The sequence below is a fragment of the Orbicella faveolata genome, unplaced genomic scaffold (genome assembly GCF_042242905.1).
Source record: "Orbicella faveolata isolate gen_17 unplaced genomic scaffold, um_ofav_v1 contig_1, whole genome shotgun sequence".
Classification (NCBI taxonomy): domain Eukaryota; kingdom Metazoa; phylum Cnidaria; class Anthozoa; order Scleractinia; family Merulinidae; genus Orbicella; species Orbicella faveolata.
This window is the reverse complement of record NW_028301536.1, coordinates 13697045-13715715: the sequence shown is the minus strand read 5'-3', so window position 1 is coordinate 13715715 and position 18671 is coordinate 13697045. Positions and strand designations below refer to the sequence as shown.

The window sequence follows — 18671 nt, the reverse complement described above, 5'->3', positions numbered from 1 at the left end:
ACTCACTGCGTTGAAAACGTTGGAGCAGAATGCCAACCCGTAATCTCAATAGCATTGTTTGGTTTTCCTCTTGCAGTCCTTTCAGCCGCTCTCTACTTCGGTTCATGGTTCTTCTGCAAGCCAAACGATCCAAACCCGGATGTAGACCATCCAGCTCAGTCGCAAACTCGCCTTAGCCCTCCTCAGACACCTGTGCCAGGCCTGGAAATCCGCCAACAGCGGCAAGCTGCTGGTCAGCAGACCACTTCAAAGGAAGAAACTCTTGCGCAGGCTGATCCTGACAGCGGAAGCCTCTCCCCAGTCCCTGGCTTTGCGCGGTATGCAACTGATGACGAAAGTGTCTTCCTTTCTTTTAAGAATGCGGGAGATGAGAGCCGATGTAGTTTTCTTCCTGTTACGCAGTTCGAATCTTCGATTTAGAGGTGAATGTTTTCATTACGATGCGCCAAAACAGAAACGAACGCCTCTCATGTTAGGAAATACTAACTCTTGAGTCCTTATTTCATATAAACATTAAGTACCTGACTGGATACAACCCAAAATAGACAAACCATTTAAATAACATCTGATAGCTGCTAGCAGCTTTTATAACGTTTGTAGTAACTGGAACGTAGTTTTCCAGTATTGGGACGTTTTGAAATTATCCCACAAGTCACAGGCAATCTTTCATGCGAAGCGCGATGCATATAAGATGAAAGATCACTCTTTAAGAAAAGATGAAAGATCACTTTTTTAAAAAAAAAATATCGACACGTTCGTTAAGGTAATTTAGAAGTCAACCTGTGTCCCAGTTAGCAAAAAAGGTCTACTTGTATTGAACTAAATATAAACAAAAAGCCAAGAGAGAAGGGTGACTGCGAGGCCAGACTTCGCTTTGCAATATTTTGCTTCTACCTTGACGAAAGGGACCGATTGCAGTGTTTTCACGTCTAGTTGCGAGGTTAAAACTAAAGTCTATACTCCGAAACGGCCTTTTCATGTAAATTCTTTGCAGGTTTAGCCTCTTTGTACGTACGCAACGGATTAAATCTCGGTTAACTGAAACCAATATTTTGGATACATTTTAAAACGATTGAGACACTGCGTACACTAACAAAGTAATTTTTGTTCAGAATCACCTCTAAGTATAGTTTCTATCTATGGTAAATTTAAATTGAATCTGGTTTCGTTTATTTTACGAATTTTTTTATTTGTTATTAAGTTTGAAATTTTCTTATCGTTTGTTGCCATAGACATGGTCAAGGCGGTTTTCTACATTTGTTATTCGTACTTTTTGGATAGGGCACACTTATCCGTTTATTTTTGATATACCACACAATAGATCGACTAGTTTAGCTCGAGAGGGTTCTTCAAATACAATTTCTCACGAAGGGTTATTTTTTCTAGACACATTTTAAGATTAATATAAAGCATTATTTTCATTGCATAAATTCTTAGTTAACTTAAGGATTGTACAATATATGAATTCAACGTGACTCAAATGGAAAAAGAAATTCTGACTTTCAATTGTAAATAGACACCCGCCTCTCACTGCTCCAGCCGCTACGTACGGACGTTCTTGCACAAACACCCGTTGTGGCCGGCATCGACGAGGAAAGGATATATATTTACAGGCTACCTAAATCAAGAGTTAACTATTAATTATAAATGAAATATGTTAATACTCTTTAAACTGCTATTTCAGTGGAAAGGGCTTTTTTGTACCGTTCACTAGGATTATAACGCATCTTTACATCTTGAGCTTTTCTATAACAGTAGCAAAACGCCTTTCCCGTTTTTTAAAATTAGTACTGAAAAATACCATGCCGAGTTTGAAGAATGATGATATAATAATAATTATTAATGAAGTTGTATGGATAATTGTATATAGAATAGTAAAAGAAAGTTATATGGTAGTCACTCAGGAGATATTCAGCCGTGTTCAATCATTCAGAGGCTAGTAAGATTTTTTTTTCAGTTAAGTGCTAAAGCCTGTGTAGGCCCGTAAAGTTTGCGTTGTAAGCAAATTAAGCACGGACTGGTGCTGTAAGCTCCCTAGTTGTTGTAGCTTCACATAAGGATGTGGTTAGGTTGCACTGAATAGAAGAGACGCTGCCAATCCTTTTTAGGCGTTGGCTATGATTAAAAGGGACTGGTGGAGAAGCGATGACCGGATGTCTTTTGAGTTTAACATGATGCTATTTACAGTGTGTTGTGGTTTGATTTCCAAGAAAACGAGTTTAGAGGTTCGCATTCTTATGTCTTATCTTTTAGCCAATGATGAGCTTAGTGAAGGGCTATGCTTACCGACTACATGTAGCGCAAGTCCGTGTTTTACTAAAGAAAAGCGGCTTTCATAATTTAGGTTTTCTGATTTCTAGGATCTACGAGTCAGCGGTCTCTTGTGAGAGGCACGCGCGCGGGCGCGTTGTGTCTCTCGAGTCCAGCCTTGTAGATCCTGGAGATCAGAAAACGGTTTAGAGTGTGTCCATTTTTCAACATTTCCTCTTTGTCAGTCAAATATCACTCGTTAACATGCAAGATCAATTAAATTATTCTTTTGGCTTTAAGTTTGGGCTTTTCATGTTCTCTTATGTTAACGTTTTGTATTTTCCCTACCGATCGAGGTTCTTGCGGATTAGTGTTGAATGATTAGCTTGCTTGCGGTGCGTTCTCACGGGCAAGGAGTATGGGGCGAGAGTATACAATGAGACAGGAATGAGACGAAACAAGGGCGCGGCTCGCCCCAGCCCATTTTCGTCCATACCGCCTTTTACGTTCGTATTCGCGGAGACAAACACTCTTCGGACTCCAACAGAAAATACCGACCGTAAGTGGTCTTTTATTGTTATTTCTTTTTTACAGATCTCTTTCTCGACTTCGACATATGAAAGGGTTCAGGCGAATTGATGAACCACTAACTTCACAAACTGAGAGCACAACTCTTAATCGTTTCATCATACACTATGCTCCTGACCCTACACATTACACCAACAGGCAGTGAACAACAAGACAAAACAAACACGTCCATTTTTCTCTTAATGTTTTCGTTTCGATTCTCGCTCGACAAACTACCAAATTGTTGCTTCTCCGAGACTAGGTCTTTACAAAGTTCCAGACATTATATACTTTATTTATAAGAGGGATCAACGCTTGGAAAGCCCAATTTGTGATTAATAAAAAACACAAACACCGTTACAGCTTGGGTATGTTGGTTATTAATGTCTCGGTTAAGAGTCACCTTAAAAGAAACTCCATCCGAATGAAAAAAACACATTTTTAAAATTAATTTTAGCGAACGACTTTTGTTAAAAAAAAATAAAAAAAAAACTGAATAAAAAATAAACATGAGTAAAACTTAAGATGTCCAAAAACACGCCCATATCATAATCCAATCTTTGTAAACACAACTTGTACATCATTCTTCGGGCGTGACACTGGAAGCCATTTGTATGTCAAATCTTGGTCCGGTACCAGTTCCCACTCGAACGACTGAAGAAGATGTTTTGCAAGAAGCTGTAAAAACAAGACAAACACAAGTAGTTAACAAAACGGGTGGCCTGTTCCAGCCTTCCGCTTAGCTCTTCTTTGGCACCCCACTTTTCGATCGTCCCGAGCCCCCACGAAGAGTTCCGAAAGCTTCCGAAGGTTGTTACGTCAGAATGACGCCATAAAGTACGTCAGCTTTTTTTGGCAACATCGCTGACCAATACTGCTCAAGTATGGCAAGCCGTTTGTAGCAAAATTAAATCCTTGCAATATATGTTTAATCCTTTAAATAACGGTTTTATTTAAAGATAGAAAAAGGCATTCAATCCAATGGTAAATAAAATTTTTGGTTCAATTCAATCTTTTAATTTTCATGATTCAATCCAATACCTGGAATATTGATTCAATCCAATACCTAAAATATTGATTCAATCCAATACCTAAAATATTGATTCAATCCAATACCTGGAATATTGATTCAGTCCAATACCTCGAATATTGGTGTAATCCAATACCTGAAATATTGATTCAATCCAATACCTGAAATATTGATTCAATCCAATACCTCAAATATTGATTCAATCCAATACCTCAAATATTGATGCAATCTTCCTGGGCCGAGCGCGGCCAACAGGAACGAGAGTAACTGAGCACTAGAGAGCACTGAAAACATGGCGGGCGAAGGAGAACTAGAGTTAGAAGTTGAGTTTCCTAAGTTTCTTGCAGACATCTTGGATAAAACGGAAATAATTTTTGAGAACTTTGACTCAGAAGTTGGAATCATGGAAGACCATTTCTTAAAATTCCTGTTGAGGTGCTCGAGGAACTTTGAGGACTAGGATTCATCTGGACAACGATAACAAAGATGATTGGAGTTTGGAGATGGACAATTCACAGAAGATTGACAGAGTATGGCTGAGAAGATATGAGGGGTTTCAACAACTTACCTGATAAGGAACCGAAATCATTCAAGAGTATGGATATAATTTCATTGCAGGTTTCTTTAAGTCCATTGGGTTACGGGTTCAACGGAGAAGAATAAGAGAAAGGTTAGCAAAATTAGATCCCCAAAATACTGTCTTGAGATGGGGTGCGTAAATTCGCTTTGGCATCTGGATGGACATCACTCTCTGATCCGATGGAAAATATTAATTCGGCTGTATAGACGGATTTTCTCGGAGAATAATGTTTTTGAAATGTAGTGCCAGCAATAAAGCAGAAACAGTTCTTGAATTCTTTCTGGATGCCGTTAAGAGAGACGGAGAATTTTGGCCTTCGAGAATACGAGTAGATCATGGTGTTGAAAACGTTGATGTGTGCGATACAATGGAGCAGGTTAGAAGAGAGGAGAGGGGCAGCTTCACTGCAGGGCCATCAACACAACCAACGAATTGAAAGATTGTGGAGGGATGTTTCCGTTGTGCTTCCCACTTGTACTTTTACACTTTTTGTAGTATGGAATTGTCAGGCATCCTGGACACTGATAATTCAGTGCATCTTTGCACCTTACACTTAGTTTTTCAACCAAGGATAAACCTTGCTCTTTGCCAGTTCACTGAAGCTTTCAACCACCAAAATGTAAGAACAGAAAAAAAAACTGGTTGCCATACCAAATGTGGCTTAATCATATGATGCAGCCTGAAAACCCCGTTTTAAATGAAAAGTCATATGATTTTGAATACTATGGTGATGATCCTGATGGTCCAACTCCATTGGACAGTGATAACAATGTTGTAGTTGAAGAAATTGACCTGGGACAACATGATTCATTGCAGTCATTTGTATTGGAAAGGCTAGATCCCTTAAGATAATCAAGTCAAATGGGAGTAGACATCTTCCAAAAGGCTCTAGAACTAGTGACAGTTAAACTTGGGCAACTGACAATTGCATAATACTACATGTGTGTGGGCTGGGTAAAGGAGATTATGGCCCTTAAAGTATTTTGGCAACTCAATTCACAACAGAAAACCTCACCCTGTATCAAGTAAATTATTTTCTCATCTTCCTTTTCATTGATATACAAAACTCAGAAACTGCTTGAATTACAGAATGCCTAACTTCTAGCAACACAACTAAACTGAAGAGAAATCAGGGCATTTGATAACTGCCATGTGCACTACTCTGCCTTGTAGATTTTTCAGGTGCTTATCAAAACAGATGTTAAAATGTGGCAAGGTTAATTTGTTATCTTATTTTCAAAAGTACCCAGGAGACAAGACTAACCTCTTGGTGCACTGGCGTAATGGCTACTAACAGGACTCATGTCACTAGCCAAAACTAACTTTGCACCAGCCAGCCTTTTTCATACACAGCTTCACTGACTTTTTTATGAGTGGTCAATCTTGGACATTTCTTGTTGCATCTAAAATGTTAATAATAATCACTAAGAAAATTTCACTCCCACAAACACGAATCCTGTTTTTCTTCAATATGCTTATGTTCAATCTCTGATGTATTTTTATCAGTGTTGCCATTTTCTTTTATCTCCCTTTAATAGTTAAATATTTATCATATGCTTATTAAGGCAATTATTTCCATGAAATTCACTCATAGTTTCCCTGTTTTCATTAGTTTCTATTCTCTTCAGTTTTACTTTGTCAGGATAATTCTCAATTTTGTCTTCATCCAGTAGACCAGTACTCCATTCCATCATGATTGTCACAATGGCTAGTGAAAGTGCAAAATCTACTATTCAAAACTGAAATGTGTGGCTAGTTGGCAGTAGTGTTAGCCTTGAGCCCTGGGTACCTGATAATATTCACAACAAATTGGTGCCATGTTTGTAATAGAATATCAAGGAAAACATCGTTTTTAGGAAAGAAGTACCACATGTGGGTTAAATAATGCAAAACATGAGACAACAACATTGAAAAACTTAAAACACATCCAAAATGTTCAATGATTGCTGTCTTGTAAAATGTAAAGGTTCTTATTTCAAAAATAACTTAAAGCCAGGTTTACACAAGCAGTTTTTGTGAGAAACATGTTTGACTGTGCACACGGCACAGCAAAAATTTTGTTTACAGTTCAAAGTTTAGTGTGCCAGTAATGATTGGACAGCAGAAATATGCACAATACCAAAGACCAATGTGGTAGCAAAATTTGCCACAGTTTATGTTATTTGCCACAAAAAGCTAGCACACACAGCTTTTAATAAACAAATATGTTTGTCTCATAAAAATTGGTTAACTTACATCTACAAAAGCGGCAGTAATAGAATCTAAATTTTCCGTGTCCCTTGTGTCTCGGTTGTAGCAACGTCTCATTTACCTAAGCAGACTAATGGTTTGATCAAGAACTTCGGCGTGCGCTTCTGCAACTTCTGAGTCAAAATTCTCAAAAATTATTTCCGTTTTATCCAAGATGTCTGCAAGAAACTTAGGAAACTCAACTTCTAAATCTAGTTCTCCTTCGCCCGCCATGTTTTCAGTGCTCTCTAGTGCTCAGTTACTCTCGTTCCTGTTGGCCGCGCTCGGCCCAGGAAGATTGCATCAATATTTGAGGTATTGGATTGAATCAATATTTCAGGTATTGGATTACACCAATATTCGAGGTATTGGATTGAATCAATATTCCAGGTATTGGATTGAATCAATATTCCAGGTATTGGATTGAATCAATATTCCAGGTATTGGATTGAATCGTGAAAATTAAAAGATTGAATTGAACCAAAAATTTTATTTACCATTGGATTGAATGCCTTTTTCTATCTTTAAATAAAACCGTTATTTAAAGGATTAAACATATATTGCAAGGATTAAGTTTTGCTACAAACGGCTTGCCATACTCAAGCCCAGTCAATTTTCAGGCAAGTTATCCCGACCGCAAAAAGGTTTTTATTTGCATGGAAACCGAAGTTCTCCGGAAACAATCAACGAAGCCGCCTTCCGAAGGTAACGTTAATTTAAACAGTAAGGAGTTTAAGTGAACAAGGCGGACGCGACTATGAAGACGTCGTTTTAGCTGCATCATTTGATATTTAGCTTACTAATTACTTATCTCCTAATCTAGCTATAGGCCGTATCATCAGTTCAATTCGCGTATAAAGCCCGCAAGAATTTCAAGTACGCTGCCACACACCACAGGAGAAAAAACTTCTTGGTTATTTCTGAAATAATCCGCGACTTGAACAAGTTTTCTGTGACTTCACTTACATTCGGGTTGCCGCTCCATGTCAGACTAACTTCCAAGTTGATTCAATATCTGTTTGTAGACAACTTTCAAGTACGAAAGAATCGTAGAAAACTCGTTATTGTAATTCACTACCTCTTTAAAATCCAGAATTTAGTACTTTCTGTCTTGTTGTTTTGTAGAGGACGACTAAGAAATGTACCAGAATTTATAACGCACGTACTCCACGTGCAAAACCATCGTATTACTCAGTAGCACATGGTTCAAATTGCGTTTTTAAGCGTGGTTTTCACTAGCGACGCAAGCATAAGTGAAGCACAAGTGCAAACACAATTCTTATTTCACCGTGAAACGGCCTTGACACAGGCACAAGCACAAGCGCAAGCACAAGCACAAGGATCAAAATTTTACCCTTTTCTTGTGCTTGCGCTTATGCTTTTGTTTGCGCTGCAACAAGTGACGACGAAATACCGCTCAGGCACAACACAAACACAAGGATATTTACCCACGTTGTTAAGTTTGGCCAAGAAAACGCTGAATGCAGATTACCTCGCGCCTAAACAGTTTGGAAGATTCGGATGATTTTGCCTGTGCTTGTGTTTGCGTTGAATTTCGTTTTCACTTGGGTCATCCCTATTGCTTGCGTTTGTGTTTGCGCTTGTGCCTGCACTTGTGCTTGCGTCGTTAGTGAAAACCAGGTTTTAGTGTTCGATCTGGGTGCGGTTTTCAAATCTCCTCGCCATCTAGAAAACATCCACGGTAATGTGGAGACGTTTCAAAGACGCAACAATCGCGCCCACGGCTAAACTTTCAGTAGAGGGTGCATGTGATTCATCTGCATTCTCACTTGTTCATTCCGGCAATTTCATAAAAGCCCTTTTGTCTCATGTAACCCAGTTTAAAAGTCACCAAATCGAAAACATCACAACAGTCAAACCATAAATGGTGATATTTCTTATATATAAGGGAAACGAAAGACACACCTTTATAATCTTGTGAATGAATTTATGTCCTACGCACATCCGGGGACCTGAACCAAACGTCCACACTCTATCTCGGTCTAACTGGTTACTACGGAAAACAAACCAGTCAATCAGTACTACTCTTTAAATAAGTCAGGAAAAAGATTTTATTATGTAATTTTGCCCTTAGTTATATCATAGGGAATTTATTAACAGAGAACGCTTTCAAAAGACATTTATGTTCTGGAATGAAAGGGGTAGAAAATGATAGATAATCGGCAAACAAAAATCACAACTTGCACTAAACACAGTGATTTTTATGCTAGGAAAGTGCTATGTGAGGGAGCTGAAATTGACTTCCTAACCAACTCTGTAGCAATCCTCACCAAGTGTCCCATCGTTCGGGTAAAAACGTTTCAGCTTCGGGGAATATTTTGGGGTCGCAGTTGGCAGCTCTTGTGAGAAATCCTACATAGTAACCGCCGGGGACTTTGTAGCCGTCTATTTCTACATCCTGGTGAAAAATGAAAAAGGATTAATCTTCATTCGCCTGTGGTTACCATACCTCGCTATACCACAACACTTTCAAAGTATAAATGAATGGAGAATTAGTCTAAATCTCCTAGCGTTCTATCACGAATGCGATTCTCTGATTGGCTACGCTACTCACTATTTATTCTGTTGTAGATAGTGAGTAGCCAAGCAGTGTGCGGTTGTTAACAAAATGGCGGCCACTTCTCTGCGTTTTCGAAGTGTCTGTGAAGAGGATTGAGATAAAGTTTTGAACGACTTGTAAATTTATACTAAAACAATTAGATTATTCGCTCTCGATTTCTATGCGTGATAGTTGACTTGGGCTGCGCCCACGTCAACTATAACAGGATAGAAATCTTGAAGTCATAAATAATCTAAAAGTTAAATAGAATTAAGAAAGGAAGAAGAAAGAAGACGAATGCAAATTCAACAAAGAGAAAAAGCAAATGTTACCTCTTTGGCCAATCTTCGTCCTCCTAAAAACGGTGGCCAAAGTCGTTTTACCTCTAAAAGAACATTTTCCAAATATCTATCATCTTGGGCTGCTTTGAGCCGCTTTTCAAGCTGGAAAGTAAATTAACAGCGTCATTACTAACTACAGAATGCAATTTTATTGCTCATCAAGCTTTAACCGTCTCCTCTTACTATTAACAACAAGATCACCGCTATAAGAAATCTGCGCAAGACATTTACGGCTGGAATGAAGTGAAGGATGTCCTAATGAGATTCACACACGCAATGTTCACACTGTTTTAATCATGATAGTTTGCTTAACTTTTGCTACTAACATGTACCTAAGAAAATGTTCTAAAGACATCCTCCAATTTTCTTTTAATAAAGAAGCCATTCTGATTTCAAACAAGACAGATGATTTTATTTATTATTAAGTGAATAAGGTATTTTAATTCTAATTATTGTTTTATTTTTATCTTAGTTATTTTACTATTATAAGCAGGTCCACATACGCCTTTTGGCTGCCGATTCAATATTGTTCATTCAATCTTGTAATTATAAACCTGCTCTAACAAATAAAGGATTGATTGATTGATTGATTGATACCTTCTCTAGTCGACGGCGATCTAAGATTGTTTTAAACAAAGTTGAATCATACTGTTCGTCTGGTAATGAACTAATCAACCAACCACTGGTACCAACTGATTTACCGACCAATTTTCCTAACAACAACCAACCACATTTAACCAACAGGCTGACACTGAATGAAAGTCTAACTGTTTGACCTCACTCGGTTAGTCCCTTAGTGATTGGTTGAGTCTTTGAGCGAGTGGCTGGTGGATCTTCGTGGTCAGAATAATTGATTCCATTTCGAAGTGACGGACGGACGGACTGGCTGACTGGCTGACTGATTGACTGGCTTACTGAATGACTGATTGACTGATTGACTGATTGACTAATTGACTGATTGACTGATTGACTGATTGACTGATTGACTAATTGACTGATTGACTGGTTGACTGATTATGCCTAACTGACTGACGGACTGACTGGTTGACTGATTGACTAATTGACTGATTGACTGGTTGACTGATTATGCCTAACTGACTGACGGACTGACTGGTTGACTGACTGACTGATTATAACTGACGGACTGACTGACTAACTGACTGACTGACTGACCGATCATGACTGACTGACTGATCATGACTGACTGACTGATAATGACTGATGGACGGATGGACTGACTGACTGATTGATCATGACTGACTGACTGACTGACTGACAGACGGACAGAATGACTGACTAACTGACTGACTAACTGATCATGACTGACTGACTGACTGATGGATGGATGAACAGACAGACAGTTGGATTGACTGATTTACTTACATTCTGGGGTTTAGCAAGTTCAATGCAGAAAGATGTCATCAAGGAAGACAAAGCCTTTGGAACCAGAGCAGACACAAATAACAAAATGTGATTTGCCATTTCAGACTTGGACTTAAATTCTGATTCTCTCATAACATTTAGGAACCTAAAAACAAAATAACATTGTCAGTAGTTTAAGGTTAATGTCACATTCAGATTTCAACATTGATATTTTCTGCAACACACCACCGCCCCCTTCAATCAATTTGTCAAGTACATTTTGTGGCTTTTTGTGGTCTTGAAGGATCTTAAAAGATCTTCAGTGACCAGAGCTAAAGATCCTAAAAGACGAGGATCTGTCAATGGTCTCTAAAGCAACTGAGGATGATCCTGAAAACTTCTGAAGATCTTCACCTAGATCTTCATGCAATAAGGTCTTCATGCAGATCCTGAAGGATCTTCAACAGAGGAAATATACAGATCCTTGAAAGAGTTTCACCTGAGAGCAATACAGACTAGACCAAACCTTGCTAAGTTTTAATTTTCAAGGGGCAGGGAGCTTTATTAATGAAAGTATGCTGCTACATTGTTCATGATTCACTCACCCATTTTTCTCCTCTGAAAGACGCTTATTGACAATGGTCAGGAGACGATTCTGTAGGAGAAATACATGTATCAACAATTGTTAAATTAATGACTTTCAGTTCAGATGCTGTAAATATTCAGTGACAGGTTAACTTTTTAACACTACTTGACATGTTTAATCTCTTTTAATTTAATAGACTTTACGAAGAAAACACTGGGTTTGCAAGATCTCCTCCAAGAGTAATCCAAATCCTTCTCAACATAAACCAAGGTCATTCCAATTACAGCCATCCCCGTTGAAACTGTCTGAACCATTTTAGGAAAATGAGAAGGGGTCTGTCATGTCCAATAGCCTGTGGGCTGTGGATTCTGTCTTTCATTTGCCTGACAGACAAGTGAAGTTTCTTGAGAAATGTTGAGGAAATGTATTTACAGAAACACTTTAAGTCTTGATCAATTCTTAAACATAAGCAAGCAAATATTTAAGTTTATAGCCAACGTTTTGGCATCATCGTGACACCATTCTCAAGGCAAAGTAAATAGATTAATGCGAAGATTTGATTTCTATGCTTTACAGTCTCTACAAATTAGCATAATAACAAAGGATCACAAGTTCTTCAACTGAATACCTTTGCGCAAATGGAGTCCATTTGCACGTTTTGAGATAGTTTAAGTTTTCTTATGAAAAGCATCTCCTTAATTAGGCAATCAAATTTGTTCAAGCATTTAGTAGGCACGTGAAATTGGTCTGAAAGACAAGCAGGTACTTTCGAGTTACAATATATAATAAGAGATGAAATATTTTGGGACTAGTGAGAATGATTTTTGGGCTAGTAGTTCCTGAAGTTTCAGCTTGCCCAAGAGGCAAGCCCAAAAATTGGTTTTCTTTACTCCCAGAAGAGCTATTGGACTACCTCCAATAGACTGGTATACAAATTCTAGAATTCATGCACTAATACTTTTTAATTTTTTTAAATACCTTTGCTGCCATTGCCTTGGTATATCCAGACTTATAACCATAAACATTAAAATTCACCGGAACAGATATAAGCCCTTTAAAACAAAGTCATAGATTGTAACATTACTCACAAAATACAGGATAATTGTATATCAAATGGGTATCTAAAAAGAAAACAAACTGTGTAAACTACTGTAAGTGTGACAAGTACGCAGAGGAATATGATGGTGGGTCAGAATTCAGGGGCAAGAGATATATCATTAATCTCTGTTTACTAATCAATTTTATGTGGGCAAGACTAAACAGCTGAGTCACATGCAGGTTGTTGTTCTGTACACAGTGATACTGTCTCAGCAGACACTGAATCACTACACTGACATACTTCTGCTCTCTCCCCTAAGATTACAAATGGCTTCTGGCAAACAGTATTAACTGGTATGAAAAATTGGCAAAGATTCATGGAGGGAGAGAATAAAATAGGTTGTGCTTTGTGTAAGCTTCCCAGTATTGCTTCTTAATGTTACCAAATGAATACATCATTCTTATCCACAGAGGCTGCCATCCGTTTGGCAAGCACCAAGAAGTGCAACCTCTAGATCAGGGGCCCATTTCTCGAAGGTCCCGAAAAGTTTTCGCACCCAGAAAGCCATAGAAAAATTTCAAACCTTATGACTGCAGGGCTATTTTATTCACATATTCGTAATATTAGTGGTGTAATGATTAATCGAATTCTCGATTAATCGCAATTATGACCGTTCGGTTCGATTCACGATTCTTTGATTCCACGTTTTGATTTTGGTTCGATTTTTTGCATACCTCTCTCAGAGTGCCCTCAGTGAGTTATTATATTGTGAAATTAGAATCCAGAACTCTTTAAAATGTGCGTTTTTGATTGATCAGTAAAGACATTTGCAGTTTGTGCGCCATTTTGTGTTGCGTGGTAAAAATGTTGCCCTTCTAACACCCCTTGAGAATTTCCAAATAAGGCAAATCATGTGCGACACGCTCATTGTATCCTAAAATTCAGGGTTTAGGGTTGTAGGTTGTTTACATTGTGTATCATGTTGTAAGAATTAAAAAAACATTAATATTTTGCACAATCGAATCGAAATAATTGAAATCAAAAAGCAATAATTGAAATTGAATCGAATTGCCAGGAACATGAATTGTTACACCCGTACTTACTGTAATATGAACAGAGGTTCCCTTCATACAACAATTTTCAGGTGCACACACCTCTCTGTTTTTTGATACAGATTAACTAAAAATGGCTTTGCAGGTCTGAAAAGTTTTCAGGGCTTTCAAGAAACAGGCCCCTGGCCAGACCCAATTTTTTGAGCATGCACAGAGTACTTATTTTGTACTGTATATTTCTCAGGCTCTTTGATGGAAAGTGTGGTGAATTAAGGACTTCCGTGTTTGAACTGGCCACAGGTCACAATTCTTCGTGCTGAACAAAAGGGTCATGGCCGCTGGAAACGAGAATGCCAGTAAAAGCACTGTAAGGTATCTAGAATGTAAATCCAATAATTTTGCACTTAAAGTTAAAATGCCAATCAGTGTCCAACATTGATTAGAAAGGTGTTACCAGCAACATGTTACATTGACTGTAATGTAACATGCATCTGAGTATCTTAGGGGAGTAGTTGAGTCAAAAGCTTCAGACTTCTTATGCACTGAGACAGTTGGGTAAAGCTTATCATTAATTATTAATTGTTATTTTTTTTATCTTGGTCTGCTTACCATGCCAGTGAGTTATTGTAAGTTCAATGATAGATGCAGCTTCTCTTGTTGCAGTTTCCATCTCCACACCCAAAAATAATCGTAAACACATCTCAGTTGTCAGCTGCTTGAACAGTTTATAAGGAATAACAATGTCACCATCTTCAATGCTGTTCAACAACCTAGATGAAACAATCTCCACTTCTCCTATGTAACGAGTCACCTCTTCAGGTCTGAAGACATCATGAAGAACATTTCGCAACCTTATAGCTTCATCGTCACTGTTAAAAATCACTAAGTCACCATACAAACTGTACATGTATCCAAAGTCTTTGTAACTCATGTCTAGCTTGCCTTCCGTGTCTAAAAGTTTTTCAAAAAAAAAAAAAAACTCAAGTTACAATGATATTGATGAAGAAAAACTTTCTATGTACTCAGTTGGGAGAAACAATCTTGACTATTGTGCCTGCTGCCACTCACGAGGCAGATGGTCCCCACTGAACTGAGTATGACTTTCACGTGTTAAATCTGAAATAAGTGAGAAGGATTTACCTATTCTGTGAATTGCTATATGAATGTCATACAAGTTTCTAAGTTTTACAACTATTAGTTATTTTATCTTCACCATGTCTTAAGGGAGGTATTGATTTTCGAAGCTTAATTTTTTTGTATTTTGATTCATAAATCATTTAATATATAGCCATAGACTCAGCCCTATACACTCATGAGTCTTATAAGAAAGACCCATGAATCAAACGTGCATGTTCAGGCAACATTTCATTAATGGAGCCTAGTGATTTGTTTAGATCCTAGCAAAACTTTCATTTCTCTCTTTTCATAAAACAATGTTTATCAGAGTTCTCACCCCCCACAACCCATTAAGTACATGCATGCTACCTTTTTTTTACAAGCTTATGAATTGTATGTTTCTACAAAAGAGGTGTAGCACTACTTTTCTGACAATGATTACTCAGTAATGCCTTACCTTCTAACACCTCCTTGACCCCTTGGTTTGAAGCCACAAACACATGAGGCTTGTTGAGTGTACGCACTAGAAAAATCCTTGAGTTCAATGTGTTGATGTTCTTTTGTAAAAATTCAATTGGATTTCTTGCAAACTCTAATGTCTTGTCACCAGTGACTGGCCAACCCAAACGGCCTGGCAATGATGTCATCAAGGCATATGCTGATTACAGCTTCAGCTGCTGCAGCTAAAAATTAACGTTTTATTATTTCAAAATTTTTACAATATATGTTTAGTCCTAAAGATTTTGTTCCTGATTCTCTTAAATCATGTGTTGTTTATCAGTTTACATGTGCAAGCTGTGGAGCTCATTATATTGGTGAAACCAATAGGCATTTTAACACACATGTTAATGAGCATCTCTTTCTGTGCTTCTAAAGGTTGTAGGGACAAGTGTGATATTTCTTGTTTTAAGATACTCAATCATGCCAGCACTTATTCTCAACTTAAAATAAAAGAGAGTTTTCATATTGAACAGTTGAAACCTGAACTCAACAAACAAGCTGAGAATGAGTGTTAAGTGTTTGAGAATGAAACACAAACAAGAAAAATAATCTAAAACTCCCTGTAAATAACAGTAGATAAATTTAGAAATGCAACGACAGATTAACATGCTCAACTTGTTTGTTGAGTTCAGGTTTCAACTGTTCAATATGAAAACTCTCTTTTATTTTAAGTTGAGAATAAGTGCTGGCATGATCGAGAATCTTAAAACAAGAAATATCACACTTATCCCTACAACCTTTAGAAGCACCAAGATGTTTAAAAATGTGGGAATTTTTGTCCTGAAAGAGATGCTCATTAACACGTGTGTTAAAATGCCTATTGGTTTCACCAATATCACGAGCTCCACAGCTTGCACATGTTAACTGATAAACAACACATGACTTAAGAGAATCAGGAACAAAATCTTTAGGACTAAACATAGTGCTATTATTTTGTAAATCTTTTCTATACATTCATAATGGCTGATGATGATGTTTGAAACATCGAAACATGTTCCGAAAACTGAAAAGCGTTGTTGTGTTTTTAGAGATAATTGTTGCATTTGTGCTATCAAGACCGTTTGGTAAAGAAATTATTTTTTCAAAATTATGATTTTATTTTTTATATTTTTCACGTAAGAAACAATAAATCGGGTTCTTGTGAGTTTGAACTAAAGTTCTTCCAGGATGAGAGCAGGATGCCTATAGAAAACAGTGGTACCCCTTAATATATTTTCACAGTTATAAAAACAGCCTCCACTTTAGCTGTCATCTGGGTGTTCTTCTAATAATTTAGTGGAGAGAACAAACTGATGATTATAGTATATATAGTGGAGACAACTGTTTGCAATCTGGTGATATATAAAGCATGTTTTTCATATCACTGACATGTGAAGAATATCATAAAAATAATAATACATACATACATACATACAAACAAACCGTTCACGACAGGTGTAATATTAAAATGTACGTCAATAAATTAAATTTTCACCATGTGTATAGAAAAGCTGTCGGACTTATCACTTAAAGAGATAAAAGAAATACTTAGCACCTACCAAAATTCATTTTAAATGCATTGTGAGAAACGACGTACTTTTTTCTCGTGTAAAACGATAAAATCTTCGGTAAGAATGGTTAAAGTTCCAAAGTACACGTTTATAAATTCCATGCTTTGCGCAAAACGCAAAACAAATTCTTTAGCAACCAGTTGTTCTTTCTTGTTTCATTCGACTTTTTTCCCCTTGTACTTAGCACAAAAAGGTTACGATACATTGTAAACCTCTCAATTGGTTGATGAACCAAATCTAGAACGAGCGTACTGTCAACCGATCTGATACGTTCACAAAGGTTTTAGCATTGCAATTAGCTAAAAGTCGCACTTGAAGTCTTGACACGACTCCTTGCTCTTTTCGTGACAGTTGAACTCGAAAAACAACACTGCAAAATTCCAAAATTTCACTTAGAGATGACAAATTTAATGAAATCAACGTAAACTTAGCTCAAACGTAAGCTTAAGTTTATGTATAATGTTTACTAAAGACAACCTTGATTTTATTTGATTAGAAGCAGTATTGTAAGTTAGCGTGATGTAAAGCAGATGAAATTTGAGTTACCGATATTTCCTTTGTCTTTACTCACTGATGTCAACGGCCACAACGGCGTTTCAAATCCATGAAAATTTGCTGCTCGATGCCCGGTCTAGCTCTGTGCTTAATGGGTTTAGGGAAGATGGTGGTCGCACGCGAACAAACGGCGAGATCAGTACGCCAATCAGTATGCTTTTTCGCCAGGCGATAACACGTTGTAATGCATTATTTATAACATCAGCCACGGATGAACAATATTTGCATAACTTGACATGGTGAAGTCCATATCTTTTCATTTTTTCCGCCATGTTTTTTTTTCTTGCAAAGGTAACCTGGCCTTTATAAGAGGACCAAGAAGGGTGGAGAGAGTGTGGGGTTTTGTACGAAAAGTGCTCTCGAGTTTGTAGTAGAAAAAATAGTATTATAAACAATCCATATTTTATAAGGCTTCACTGAGAGATAAGTCCGTGGTATCAGAGGTCTCCTATGCCCACTGGAATTACTGTACAAGTTTAATGGGGCTTCACCTTCGCCAATTCTCTGACTGCACGCGGTGGGAGAGCGCAGGGACTGACATAAGGTATAATACCTGAGCACTTTTCCGGGGTGGGGGCGGGAAGCGGAAAATTGGACGGGAGTTATAATCCCACCTAAAATCGAAAACGAAAATAAAATGATCGTAACTTCTTGTAAAAACATGCAATGACACCAGGCGTTGGAAAACGATCCCCATCTTCCGTATTCCAACAATATTTTAACGTTTTGTTCCATTTCTGCAAAGTTAGCTAACATTGCACCCCTTTCAGTCATTTCTTGTCTTCTGGTATTCATATTTCTATCCTAGACATGACAATCCGATTATTTCTCTTTTTTACCACTTCCCTGACAAATAAAATATTCTCACTATACATGATGTTCCATAAAAGGATCGCATAAAACCAATACGGTAACACACCATGATTGAGACGGAAATCTTTACTCAAGTTATGACCAGTCATGAGCAGTCTTGTAAACTGCTAAAACAGGGGCGGAGTTAGGGGGCGGGGGGAAGTAGATTGGTTGACTAGCCACCCCTTTCAAAGAAGCAAAAAATAAAAACTTGAAATAAATTTTGAATATTATAGTAGAAAAGAAGGGAACAACTCCGGTCAGTTACCTCAATGTTTATTTCTACTTTTGTGGCGTTGCTAGTATTTCTGACGTAACAGTTTTAAATTAGGTCATTAGGTTCCAATTTTCAAACTGAAACATTTTTGGGGTATCCCCCATTAATTCTGATCTACAACCCAAAGGTACCATCCACCTCTCCCCCCTTGAAAAATCCTGGATCCACCCCTGTAAAGAGTTAGTCTTTCATAGTTTCAGTTTTTGCGACAATCCTCATAGAAA

At 37.7% G+C, this 18671-nt stretch overlaps 2 protein-coding genes across 7 annotated transcripts in view; one reads left to right on the top strand and one right to left on the bottom strand.

Moving 5' to 3' along the window:
* The window catches only part of LOC110061317 (solute carrier organic anion transporter family member 4A1-like), a 32460-nt gene extending 29911 nt beyond the window's left edge, over positions 1 to 2549 (top strand). For all 5 annotated transcript variants that reach the window (XM_089290492.1, XM_089290502.1, XM_089290497.1 and 2 more), the window contains one exon: positions 77 to 2549. In XM_089290492.1, coding sequence (XP_089146618.1) covers positions 77 to 420 — 344 coding nt within the window. In that variant the 3' untranslated portion in view covers positions 421 to 2549. The remainder of the gene's footprint in view (positions 1 to 76) is intronic.
* Positions 2550 to 2789: 240 nt separating this feature from the next.
* On the bottom strand, positions 2790 to 17873 carry LOC110061318 (uncharacterized). Of its 2 annotated transcripts, XM_089290517.1 has the most exons (10): positions 17310 to 17869; positions 15170 to 15395; positions 14206 to 14547; positions 12484 to 12557; positions 11525 to 11574; positions 10941 to 11085; positions 9549 to 9659; positions 8948 to 9075; positions 8583 to 8670; positions 2790 to 3495 (listed from the first exon to the last, which is right to left on the bottom strand). In XM_089290517.1, the coding sequence occupies exons 2-10, from the start codon at positions 15357 to 15359 to the stop codon at positions 3364 to 3366; spliced, it is 1260 nt and encodes a 419-aa protein (XP_089146643.1). In that variant the 5' UTR covers positions 15360 to 15395; positions 17310 to 17869; the 3' UTR covers positions 2790 to 3363. The 2 variants fall into 2 exon arrangements, 1 of the variants encoding a protein (XP_089146643.1); XR_016207524.1 differs by lacking the exon at positions 2790 to 3495 and having other exon boundaries at positions 8862 to 9075; positions 17310 to 17873.
* Between the last annotated feature and the right edge of the window lie 798 nt (positions 17874 to 18671).